A 12,802-nucleotide genomic window follows, 5' to 3' on the forward strand; every position below is an offset into this window, starting at 1 on the left:
CTTTATTACTTTTCTTTTTCTATTTTTTTCTTTAGTTCTAATACAGTTTACAGGGGATAAGACTGTATGGTAGGTCAAACAAAGAAACCTAGAAAAATCTAATACAAATAGTGAGAGCTAAATTAACAGTGATAGTATTTTAAAAACTATATTTTTCACATCTAGATCTTAATTTAAAAATATTCAGTATAGTATTGGCAGTGAAATTGCATGTCTAGCATTTTGAAGAAACATTCAGACTTTGTTTCATCTGACACATAGGGACAGGTGAGTGATAGATTTGTGTTTGGAACTAGGATATAACTGCAAGTTTTATTTGTCAACTGGTTGACCACGTGAGGCTAGCTCCAGGCATGAAATGGAAACCTTTTCAAAATTCCAACAAGTTGGAAGCAGTTCTCCCAAGCTGGAGCCTGTGTGAAATTTTCACTGAATATCAGAACTAATCTGTGTCTTTTATTCTGGAGTAAATATAAAGCTGCTGATTTTTCCACAGCAATGCAAATATCTGAATATGCAACTTATTGTCTTGCTTCCAGGAAAATTGTTTAAATCAGAAGATTTGCCACTCATAGTGGAATTTTTTCTCATGTTCTATAAAGATAAGCCCATAGACTGGCTTATTGACCACCTGCTCTGGGTTAAAGTGTGCAATCCAGAAAAGGATGCAGTAAGTATGTTTGAATTTATGAAAATAAGTAACATTCAAACAGTCTCAGTGACAAAATAACTCCTTTTGAAAAGATGGAATAGAATTCTCTCAAAGCAGACTTACTTTGGAATTTCTGGGGAAAGATCTGCTGCCAATCTGCAGACACTGGTGTGGTGTTTGTGCCCAAGAGTGCACAGGGACAGGCCTGGCTCACAAAAATTCAGATTTCCACTTCAGAGCTGCTTGGAACAGCTGATAAAACAGCTCAGAACATGGACAGCACAACCTGACACCTGCTTGCAACTGGGCAGGTAGGCAGCCTCCAGCACCCCAGAAATTTTGAATATGTAAATCTGGGTGGACTTCCACTTCTCTTAACCCTCTGCTATTACAGGCAGTAAGAATACAATTTTACAATCACACTTGTAAACTTTGCAAACCAATTAACTCATTTCAGGAATCAGAACTTCATTATTTTGCTTTGAATTTTTTATTGCCTGGGGGAAAATCTTCCCGAAAAAAACCCCAAACAGGGTAGTATGTAAATTGGAAAAACTAAATCATGGAATCTTCCTGGAAAAAGGGAAAATCTCCATTCTCTTGAGTGATCCCAGCAATCATGCCACTGCTCATTCCCACCCAAGGGCAGCATGAGACTGACTTCACCAAGAGGTTTTTGCTACCCACAGCAATTGAAATTGCAATTGCAGAAGTGAAACCCACTAGAAACTTGCTGGGACCACTCTGCTTTGGCTTGGTCTTTCAGGAGCACAGCTTGGGTTTAGGTATCAGTCAGGTCTCAGCAGCTGGAACAGTCATTTAAAGAAATTAAAAGTAAAAGGTTTTGTGTAACAGATGGAAGTTGGCAGATGTTAGATCTGGAATGGGTGCTGCCAACATAATAGTTTTTTTTTTTTTTTTTCTGTTACCACAGTCAGGAACCTAAATTAGAGGTACTCAGGGCTCACTAACTCCTGTGAGCTGGCCTAACCCATGAAGTAGGATCTCAAAGCTTACTCCTAGCTGTATGAAGTGGGAATTGAGGTTCCCCAGTGGCATTACCCAGTGTAAAGCCAGAGACCTTCTGTTGTCCCCAGGAGTCACCTCTGTTTGTTCTGCTGGCCTCCACCTCCTGCTCTGCACAGCTCCCATCTGTCTCTTCCCCCTTCCTTATAAACACAAAGGAAATGTGCAAAGACCTGGAGGAGGAATTGGCTGTTCTAATAAAATAAAACTCTTGAACCTTAGAAATCAGGAAGGAGCAGAAGCTCTGGTCTATCCTCTGTGGCACAATACAAGAAGAGTGTGAGCAGTGACCACCACTACTGAGAGAAAGGAAACAAAAGGACATAAAGAAATAATTAACATATCATTGGGCTCATTGGTGGTGCCAGAAATGTTAAGTTTTGCACTCCAACACAACTGTTTCTTCCATTTTCAGTAAAAAATTTAACTTACTTTGCTCTCATGAGCATCCCCCTGGAGTATTGTGTCCAGTTCTGAGGTGCACAACAGACAAAAGACATGGAGCTGCTGGGGAGAGGGATGTGAAGATGATGGGAAGGCTGGAGCAGCTCTCCTGTGCAGACAGGCTGAGAGGGTTGGGGTTGTTCAGCCTACAGAAGAAAAATCCAGGGAAACCTTACAGTGGCCTCCAGTACCTGCGGGAAAGCTGTGGAGGCACTTTGCACAAGAGAGTGTGGTGACAAGGAAAAGGGATGATGGTTTTAAACTCAAAGAGGGTAGATTTAGGTTAGACATTCTTTAGTGTGAAGGTTGTGAGACACTGGGACAGGTTGCCCAGGGTGGCTGTGGGTGCCTCATCTACAGAAATGTCCAAGGTTGGATGGGGCTTGGATCAACCTTTCCTAGTTGGGAGCTGTTCCTGCCCGTGGGAGGGGGATTGGAACTAGATGAGCTTTAGATGTCCCTTCCAACCCAAAGTGACTTGTGTTTATCAGGTGTGGTGGGGACAAGCAGATGGCAAAAATAGGAGCCCTGACTCAGTGAAGAGCCTTATCTCAGTTTCTGCAAATACAACCTCACCAGTCCTGTCCTACTGCTTATTTGCAGCTGCTACCAGAAGTAGCTCTTTTGCCAGCACTGCAGTGGCATAAAAGGAGACATCCAGGAGACTTTATTACTATGGGAGATAAAACTGCAAGCCCTGGCAGTAGAGAGATTGATCACATATTTACTTTCTTACAGTAAATTTCTTTTTTTTTTTCCAGCAAAATAGAATGTGCTTTTCAAAAAAAAAAAAAACAAAAAACAAAAAACCAAACAAAACAGCTGCCAATAAATCAATTTGCATGTATTTGTTTTTGCACTGCTTCGCTGAACATCTGCTGTGGACAAACAAAAATACTTAGTTCTTTTTATAGCCTTCCAGGTGTATTTGAACTTCTAATTAGAAGTTCTGTGGAAACCATCAGTTCCCCTGTGAATTTTTGTGTTTAAGCCAGCTGAGTGAAGACTTGATCAATTTTGGCTTTAGAAAGCACTGATATGGTTTATGTAACATTTTTCTTTTATAGAACTGAAAGCATTTGATCAAAGAGGTAAACAAGTTATTTTCTCAAATCTAAAGATGTGAGACCTGGGATGCAGAGAAGTTAAATGCTCTTCCAAACTCATAAAATAATTCTTTGGCAGAAATGAAAGCAGAACCCAGGGATTCTCATTTTAGTTCTTTGCTCTGTTCCATGACTTTATGATTCATTATATCCCATTAATTATTGTAGCAGGTTTGCTTCACTGTGTCAAACTATGATGCTCTATAGATACAGAGCAAAAGTCACATTTAAACAAGAAATTTGCTGTAATTCAAAAACCAAGAAACTCAGAAATTAATACCAGTTACAGTTATATAATTCCATGGTGTGTTATGTCACCAACGTACTAAGATAGAAGATGAGAACTGAAATGCAGTATCTAAGAGCTTTATGTTATTATATGAGAAAAAAATACACAATTTATAGTATAGTAAAGTACATTCAAAGCCTCTCAAACATAGAAAGAGCCAAAATGTAAAGACTGAAATGTAACCACAATCTCTCAAGATCAGTTTAGCCAAAATATTTTCATTAGAATGATATGGCAAGGCCAAGAGTTGACATTAAATTTGCTAGAAACAGTTAAAAAATACAAATCCATTTCAGATTTGAGGTCCATTTTGATCACTCTGAGGTGTGATGGATGGTATGCAGTGTAAAAATCCCTGAACTGGTGGTGTTTGAGCCTTCAAATCTAGGTAGCACCATGAGTGGAATTACTTGAGTTTAGGTCTAGAAACCGTGTATTTGAAATATTTGTTAACTTTGGGGATTACTCATTTAAATATGGGTTAAAAACCTGGAGCTATACTCTCAAATACATAATGAAGTTGCTTTATGAAGGTTAGTTTGTCTCTCTTTTATTTAAATAAAACCTCTCTTTTACTTTCTCCCCAGATACACTGTGAAAAGGAAAAGGACAAGTTACGTATCCGAGCTAAACCATCTCTCTTCCAGCACATGGGAATTTATTCATCATTGGCTGGGAAGATACAGAATTTGAAAGTAAGGATAAGAAATTGATGGCATCTTTCTAAATTTGTATACTTGTGTTCTAGCTTGTTTCCCTCCTCAGTTTTAAGCATTGCACCTTAGGCAGTAGATGGGATTCTCATGTTCAGGAGGGGTGGTTTGCAGGTTTGGAGGCAAATATTGAGGTGGGCTCTAAACTGGAGGAGAGGAACATTGCTCCTGCACAAACATCTTTGAATCTCTGGTCTGGGCACTTGTAGCAGTCACAGTGGCATTTCATGGATGGAATGTATGGAGGAATGCTCTGCACAGCACAAGATTTCATGTCTCACAATCCCAGTGCAAGGGACTCGGAAAAAAGTGTGCTGGGAGGACAAGGGGGTGGCTCTTGTGACAGGCATGGATTTTTAGGGAGACTTTGGATGGAGGGCAAAAAGTGGATCTACCCCACATCTGCCAAGAGCAATAAAGCATCAGGCTTCAGGGATGTCCTGGTGGAACCATTTGGACTAATCATGAGATCATTCCAATTGCTGTACTGGGTCAAAGGAGAGGTTCAGGTAGCATTTAGCAGACCCAAGAGTGGATGTTCTGGCAGAAGGCACAGGGGATAGATAGATGGGAATGAGACAGGCTACCCTGGAGAAGTTTATTTTTAAGTCTAGGCAACTGAGAAATAATCAGTACAGCTCTGTCTACAAACTGTAACACTGAGTCTCAGTGATTGCTCTGAAATTAATACTCTGCTTCTATCTGAAATAAATTGTGTGTTTTTTCACACTGAGATAATTATGGCCTGGAATAGCTTCCTGCAGAAATTCAAGATATTGGAGGACTTTCTTTTTTCCATTGTATGAATGAAACTACATTTCTTTTTATCCAACAGGATAAAGATTTTGGCCAAAATGTGCTATATAAAGCACATAAAAATCCACCTGCAAAAGTGAATACAAGCCTAAGGATATACCATCAATATACCTTGGATAAAGTTTATGAAGGAAAAGACTATTTTTGGGCTTTATCTCCAGTAGCAGGGGACTACATCAGCTTCACCTTTTTAAATCCACTAAAAGTTGAAAAGTAAGTATCACATGATAGGGAATATGGAAGCCTACATACATCCAGTTTGGGAATAACTGTTCAATATCAATAGTGCTCAATTCTTCAGATAAACCATAGTCTTGCTACTGACAAAAAAAGTAATGATTTCCTATTTATCTGCTCCCCTTCTGGAAATACCTATCTCCCTTGGTAATCAGCTTTCTCAGCTCTTTCTCTCATTTGTTTCTTCAATTAAATATTTTATGTTCTCTTACGATAATACTCAAAGGTATTTGAGTGTTTTAACTGATTTATTTTTTTATTTATAGTTTTCTTTCAGTAGCTGTCAACAGAAAGGCTGCTTGCAGGCTGGAAAGGTTGGGCCATGTCCCAGCCCAGGTGCTTATGGGTGTAGCTTAAAGTAAAGAAGAAAAACCACTCTTGTGGGGAAATAATGAAGAATCAATTAATAATGGTGGGAGTCAGTTGAAGAGAGACTTAAATGTAGGTGTTTACAGTAGAGATGTCCAAGTAAGGTCTGTGTCTAAGCTCCTACTGTACATGACAGATGGAGATTTACCTGGAAGTCAAATAGTTATTAATTTATTCTCTATTTGGTTGCCTGAGTCAGCTGCTGAGATTGAGCACAGTGAGTTTATCTCCATTGCCTGTAGTGAGAGCTTGGACACTTGGGTCACAGACAGGCTCCTTCTTCACCTGTTTGGGTCAACAGCCAAGTCCCACCATGAATGTTTTTCTTATTCTATAAGCTGAAACTGCCTTCTCTGTTTTCCTGACATTCAACTTGAAAGATCTCTGAAAGGAAGAAAGAGCTGTAGCTTAAGAGAGTGTGTTCAGGATGAGTGTGTTCATTTACCCTATGAACAGTGCACATGGAGGCTGGCACCAAGAGAAGGTGTCCTGCCTGGTTCAGCAAAGTTTCTTCTTCTCCGTGTGTGTGTGTCAGGTTGGAGAACCTGAAGTTAAAATTAACCTGGCAAGAACCTGGCAGGAGAAGCACAATAATTAATGTATCCCTGTGATGATATTCAGAGAGAAATTTCCTTCACTGTAGTTACGCTTCTTCCCCAAACTGGTGGCAAAACTCAGGCTTCCATTTCTGGAAATAACACAGATTTCTCATTCATTAAAAAAAAAAAAAAAAATTCAAAGAAAAGCAAGTCTGTATCTCCAGCTAGTGAGCTGTACTAAATTACAGTTATAATAAAAATGGTGTTCTGTGATCAACACTGTTAATTAACTGGTTTCTGTTTTGTGAAACTTGGATAATCTCTATTTTTGCATTTTCTTGTCATTTTGTTGTGCTGGATGAAGTTAACTTAACCATGAACTTAACTTAACCTGATGGCTGGTCCCAGCCCCATCACATTGCTAACCTGTGAACCTGTGAAAATGTATTTTTAATCCTATAATATTTGATGGGAATAATTCTTGATTGTTTGGTACCAAAGGAGAGAGGTTGATGCTTTAAATTTCTTTAGCTTTTTTGGATCTCAAACCGTAGGAACTATAATGCCAGAAATTTAGAACTAAACAGGCATTTACTTATTTTTTAAACATTTTGCAGGTGTTTTTGCTTGGGTTCTTGCTTTGACAATGCTGTTGCTCCTTGACTACAAAGGAGATTATATAGAAGCACCTGAGATGATTAAATATTGATAAAAAAGGGGGATTCTCTTGGCATGTAGCACATGGTCTGGGAGGAACAGATTTTTGCTGCCAGTGTATTCCAGAAGCCTTCCTCTTCTTGGTCTTGGGATGATAGGAACAGGGCAGAGGGCAAATTTTCCCCAGACATGAAAACTTGGAAAGTTATTTGGAACTTGAGCACTGAAAAGGGGAAACACATTTGTGGTTCCAGAAAAAAAGATGGGTTTAGTGCTTCTTCTGTTAAAAGTAAAAAGCCTCTCATATGGTTTGGTCACACCTTGAGAGTTTCAGTGACTATTTCTGTTCTCTGTAGCCCACAACTAATTAAAGATACTTGAAACCTTTTTTCAAAACTGGAAAGTATTACTTCCCTAGAACATTTCTAAACCATCAAATACCTGGAAATAATATCCCTTTATCATCAGATACTTCTTCAGAAGTGGAAACATGGAACACCCGGGTGATAAACTCTTTAACACTACTGTGGAAGTGTTGCCAGCAGATGTAAGTCTTTCATTTCCAACTGTAATACACAGTCCTGCTTCATTTTAAGATTGATATTCAGCCTGAAATGTCATGTCCTAGAAAATATTCCTGGAGATTTTATTGGTTTATTTTTTTACAGGAAATCCTGAAAAAAGAACTGGTTGACAATGGGAGTAAATTTAACTACCCGGCCACCAAAGATGGATATTTAAAAATAGGTAAACTCTTGATTCACCCTTCAAAGCCTGAAATTCTGTCATGTATGAAATGTTTCTGCATTTGATAATTTCATTAACTCTGTAAGAAATACAACATTACAAGGTGTACTAGTAAAGTAACTTCCCATTACTGCTTATTATAGGATATGATGTTTGACTATCCTGTTTTGTTTTAAATAATGAAGAATCCTACCAGCAATGGCAAAAGCTAAGGAATTTAATTAGAAGAAAAACTAATTGCAGTCTCTGCAAGATCTTAATAGGATAATTGATCCTGATTTGGATTTTGCAGCCTTAGCTGAAGACAAGGATTTCTCATGCCAGCATTAACTTCTGCTCCAACCTGAAATGAAGAGGAAGCACAATGCAATCCACCTTCCCCCTTTCTGCCCCTATTCCTTCTTCCCTTTCTTCCTTCCTCAGGGTGGTGTGTGAGGTTTTTTTAAAAGAACTGCACATTCTCCACATGCTTGCCAAGGCCTGGTTTCTAATATTACCTGAACCAAAACACCACTATGTGAACAAAAATGGGCTGTTTGGAGAGGTGCTACTGCTGCTTTCATCTCTCTCTTATGACCTTGATTATAGGAAGGATATGGAGCTGTTGGGTCAAACCCAGAGGAGGATGAGGATGAGCAGGGCTGGAGCATCTCTCCTATGCAAACAGATGGAGAGAGCTGGAATTGTTCACTGGAGACCTTGTGATGGCCTCCCAGTTCCTTCCCAGTTGGATATTGGGAAGAAGTTCCTCAGTGTGACAGCACTGAGACACTGGAACAAGGGAGCAACCTGATCTGGAGGGAAGTGTCACTGCTCAGGGCAGATGGGTTGGGACTTGGATGATCTTTAAGGTCCCTGCCAACCCAAACATTTCTATAATTCTACCACACAATGGCTCTTTTCTCCCAGTGAACCACTGTGACCTCACCATGGGTCTTGTTTGCTTTGGTGTGCACCTCTCCACGTCCTCGTGGCTGGTTTGTTCTAACTAGAGAACCAAAGTGAAGTGCTGGAAATTCAGAGAGTGGACAGGAAAGTGGATAGGAAATGGGTATCATACCTGAGAAGGGTGTTTTTCATTTGTCTGAAGGGATTTTATTCCACCTCAACAATGCTAAAAAAACATTGAACTAGTGAAGAAAAATATGAGAATTGGTTCGTGACTCTTATTATAAAATCTTTTTCAAAATAATCATACTTCTCAGGAAAGCTCTTTCAGATTATTTAATATGACCACATGTGCCAAAGGTCACTACTAACATATTTAAATATATTTTTTAACATTTGCAGCTATAGGCTCTTTACTTTCTTATATTCTTCTCCAGCTCCAGCTGTTGCAGCTGAAGGATCCTTCTTGTTTGTGGCTTTATCTTTCAGTTGTTATTCTTTGACTTTTTCCAAAAGATTTTCCCCCCTAATATTGTGTCCTTGGAGTTAATTTATAATTTCTAATTTGGAGCTTTTGCACAGGTTCACTTGGAAGCATATTTCATTCCAATATATGTCCCTACATATATTTTTATTTTTTTACTTAGGAGCTTTTGAAAAGCTCCAAAGCATATTTCATTCTCATATATGTTTCTACATATATTTTTATTTTTTTATTTAGGAGCTTTTGAAAATGGAATTGCAGGAGGCAGTGTTGATCAGTCATTAGGAAAAATCCAGGCTGTTCGTTTGTCAATCAATTCTGATTCTCCTGTATGGGTGATACTCAGTGAGGTAAGCATCTTAATTAAAACGTTTTAATGAAAGATGTATTAAATTAGTTTCAATTCTTCATACCATCTAGTATTGGTGAGAATTAATTATTAGTCAATTTTGAATGGGATTCTGTGGGAAAAAACTCAAACAAGTGGAGAACTTTATTAAATATTAAACTTTATTTAATATTCAGGGCAGAAGTTAAATTTATTTTGTAGAAAAGGTGCTGGAAATGCTCAAATGGGATGATTTTGCAGTGCTGTAAGCAGAGCCACTAGAATTTGGGTCATAAATAAACTAACCAAAGGAGACAGGGAGACTTTTCTAACTTTTTAAAGTAACTCTGTTGGATATTAATTATAACATGCCAACATTTTCAGATGACCATAAAATTAAAAAAAAAAACACATTTATTCTTCAAGTTTTTTCCAAGTGTCTGAATGTGTGTGAAGGCCAAGTCAGAAGAGATTCAGTAGAAATCACTTGGGAAAATTACTAGAGCCATATTTGGGAAGAGGGAAAAGTTAATGTCCTAGGAAATCTCCAGATTTCAGAAATTGATATTATTTTTTTTTTCCAGGTACTTATCAAGACTTCTGAAAACTGAAAAAAAAAAAATCCATTTTTGATGTATAGCTTATTACAGATTGTTTGAAAGCTAAGCTGACATCAACAAAAAACTGGCTGGATAAAAAGAGCAAACCCAAACCCATTTAATTCTTAATACTGTGTATTAGGAAAGACTTGAAGTTACTATTAAAACTTTTATATAAAGAATATTTCAAGCTATGAAGAACCCCATTTTCTTAGTAATTTCTATAAAATGCTCTTGAGAAGGTGTCACACATAAAAATCACCTTACCTTGGCAACATTCAATCTATGTTTTTATAAACCATTGCTAAGGGGGTACAGGTTGTCTCAGGGACTAAAGTATAAAAATATGGAAATTTTCACCAGAACTAAAAATATGGTAATTTCTGAACATTAAGGACCCAGATTTCAACTCCACTGACAAGTGTTCTTAATTTTGGAGGAAAAGTAGAACTGAAGGAAAACTTGACAGTATTAATTGCAATTGTTTAGAATATTCCAAAGAGATAGGAACATTTTAGCAGGATAAAAATGGATCTCAAACTTAGCAGTAATGGATCTGAAACTCAACCATTTCAGCCATAATGTAGCATAAATTGTTTAATTTGAAAGAATTTTTTTTAGCAGTAATGGATCTGAAACTTAACAATTTCAGCCATAATGTAGTATAAATTATGTTTAATTTTAAATTTTTTTTAATGGGAAGTGCCTACAGATCACCATTTGAATAACTTCAAACTTAAACAGGTATTTATTTGAGGACTGTAAAGCTTTTCAGTGATTTGTGCATTGAACCAACTGCAGGAAATAATAAAGGGTCTTATGTGTAACTATTTTTGTAGAAAGAAAATCTGTTTAAGTAATGTCTGATCCTATAGTTTGATAATCAGTATGTACTGAAACTTAAATCCTGGGCACAAAGAGAAACTTGGTATAAATTTTAAAATAAAAGGTGAAGTAAAGAGGCTCATTTGAAATGTGGTTTTTTTTTTGGAAATCACAATCCAGCTTGGACATCTACCTGTTAATGCAAAGAATTCCTGTGTCACTTCCATAGCACTTGAAGCACAACTGAACTCTCACTGTTCTGCACATGCTGCATCCTAGCAACAGACAGGGGGAAATAAGCTGCACTGTACTCTTTTCCACTGTATTGAAGGGGTTAAATTGATATAAAATCATATTCTTAATGCAAAAGTATTTTTATTTAAAATAAGATTAGTTTTCTTGCATTAAAACAGTCCAGTATGTTGGTTTTTAAAGACCACCTCTACTAATATTTTGATAATTTATGGTATAATCTATATATTGTGGTGTTATACATTTGTGGGTGTAGACATATATACAGATGGATGGATGGATTTCTTGGAGCAAATAGTGCAACCTTCATTAGGTTAAGAGTTTAATGCAGGTTAGGAATTAATGCACTAATCCAGAGTTCCTGGAGATACACAGAGGGACACCTTTATCCATCAGCACTTCCAGGAAAAAGAAGGTTTGAGTGAAGCTGAGACCTGAGGATCATTAAAAGCCTAAACTGCAAGTATTGGGTCATCTTCTGATTCCTTATGTCAGTTTTTAGCATATCCTGGGTTTTAGCACTCTCACTGAAATTGCATCATGCTGTGGGGTTATCTTCACCTCCAGGATCTTGTCAAATGCTGCTGTATGGCAAGTTCTGATAAAGGTACTGTAACTCTAGAGTCTGGATTGCTCTCTTATAGGGCCCATTTCACCTGCAAACAAAAGATGAAAGAATTAGAAATCAAAGCAGAAAGAGTGTTTCTTGTAGAGCATTATCCTAATTGTGTGATTTAGTGTAAAATTAAAATCTTCTGACACTGCTTTCAGTGCAACAGAGTCACAAGCTGGGAGCAGTGTCTGCATTCAGGCTGCTTTATGCTCACTGGTTACTAGGAAGTGTCACTGGAAGGAGGAAATTTCAGAACTATTACTAATGAGTGAAAACAGGGAAAATACTGTGGCATATATTTTGTTACCAAAACATCTTATTTTCAGAGTGAAATAAGATTTCATACCAACTGTTACAGCATCATTTCAAAAAGTTCAACAGAATACATGAAATTGTATTAGAAAGTGACTGGACTTTTTGTTATTATTTGGTAAACACAATTTTTCCCATTCTTTGCTGCCAGTTTTATGCTGCATTCATTCTGGTTTTGTTTTTACTTGGAGAATTATTGCAGTCACAGAATACACCGGGCATCCCTGTGACATAAACAAGGTTTTAAATGCTGATGTAGTAAATAATGCTTCCATATGTGCTGTTCAAGTAGAATTTTAGCTACTCCTGTGCTTCCCTGCACTTTGTGTAGAGGTTTCTTGCCCAGCCTGCAGAACCACAGCTCCACTACAAAGCCAAAGGAACCTCATGAGAGGACTTCTGGATTTGCACTGATGAAGTGGTAGGTGAGCAGTGAGCATTAAGGTTTAAAACAATGGAGTGTGGTGGAAGTGCTTTTGGATGTTAAAGGCAACACCCTTGTCAGGGTTTAACACTGGCCTGGCAATTAAACCCCAAAACAGATGCTCTGTATTAATGCCCCTCTCCTCTCTGATAAAGAAAGGAGAGAGAATAAGGGAGAGAGACTGATGGGCTGGAAACTAAACTGCACAGCTTTAATGAAACAGTAATGATAAATAGGAAAAATTACTAAATATATACAAATATACAGGAAAATTGATCCCACGTTCCTCCTCCCTTTCCCCCAGTAACTCTCACGTCACCACTGAGGCTGCAGGGCAGCCCTGGGAAAGTCCAGGCTGGAATCCTGGAGTCAGCAACAGTTGGGAGCTGGAGGCAGGAACACAGGGATTCAGGCTGGGATGGATCAGAACCACAGGCAGAGGAAGGGATGGAATCCTCCCAGGATGCTGAAGCAAACAGGGA

At 38.0% G+C, this 12,802-nt stretch overlaps 1 protein-coding gene across 1 annotated transcript in view; it reads left to right on the forward strand.

Annotated features, from left to right (window-relative positions):
- MGAT4D (MGAT4 family member D) overlaps positions 1-10,078 on the forward strand; it is a 33,324-nt gene extending 23,246 nt beyond the window's left edge. Inside the window, exons 9-15 of the mRNA XM_071753818.1 lie at positions 540-670; positions 4,105-4,212; positions 5,066-5,259; positions 7,317-7,395; positions 7,517-7,595; positions 9,205-9,317; positions 9,880-10,078. Of these exons, the coding sequence (XP_071609919.1) occupies positions 540-670; positions 4,105-4,212; positions 5,066-5,259; positions 7,317-7,395; positions 7,517-7,595; positions 9,205-9,317; positions 9,880-9,906 (731 nt within the window). The 3' untranslated portion in view covers positions 9,907-10,078. The remainder of the gene's footprint in view (positions 1-539; positions 671-4,104; positions 4,213-5,065; positions 5,260-7,316; positions 7,396-7,516; positions 7,596-9,204; positions 9,318-9,879) is intronic.
- Positions 10,079-12,802: the final 2,724 nt, after the last annotated feature.

This window comes from Heliangelus exortis, chromosome 10 (genome assembly GCF_036169615.1).
Source record: "Heliangelus exortis chromosome 10, bHelExo1.hap1, whole genome shotgun sequence".
Lineage (NCBI taxonomy): Eukaryota > Metazoa > Chordata > Aves > Apodiformes > Trochilidae > Heliangelus > Heliangelus exortis.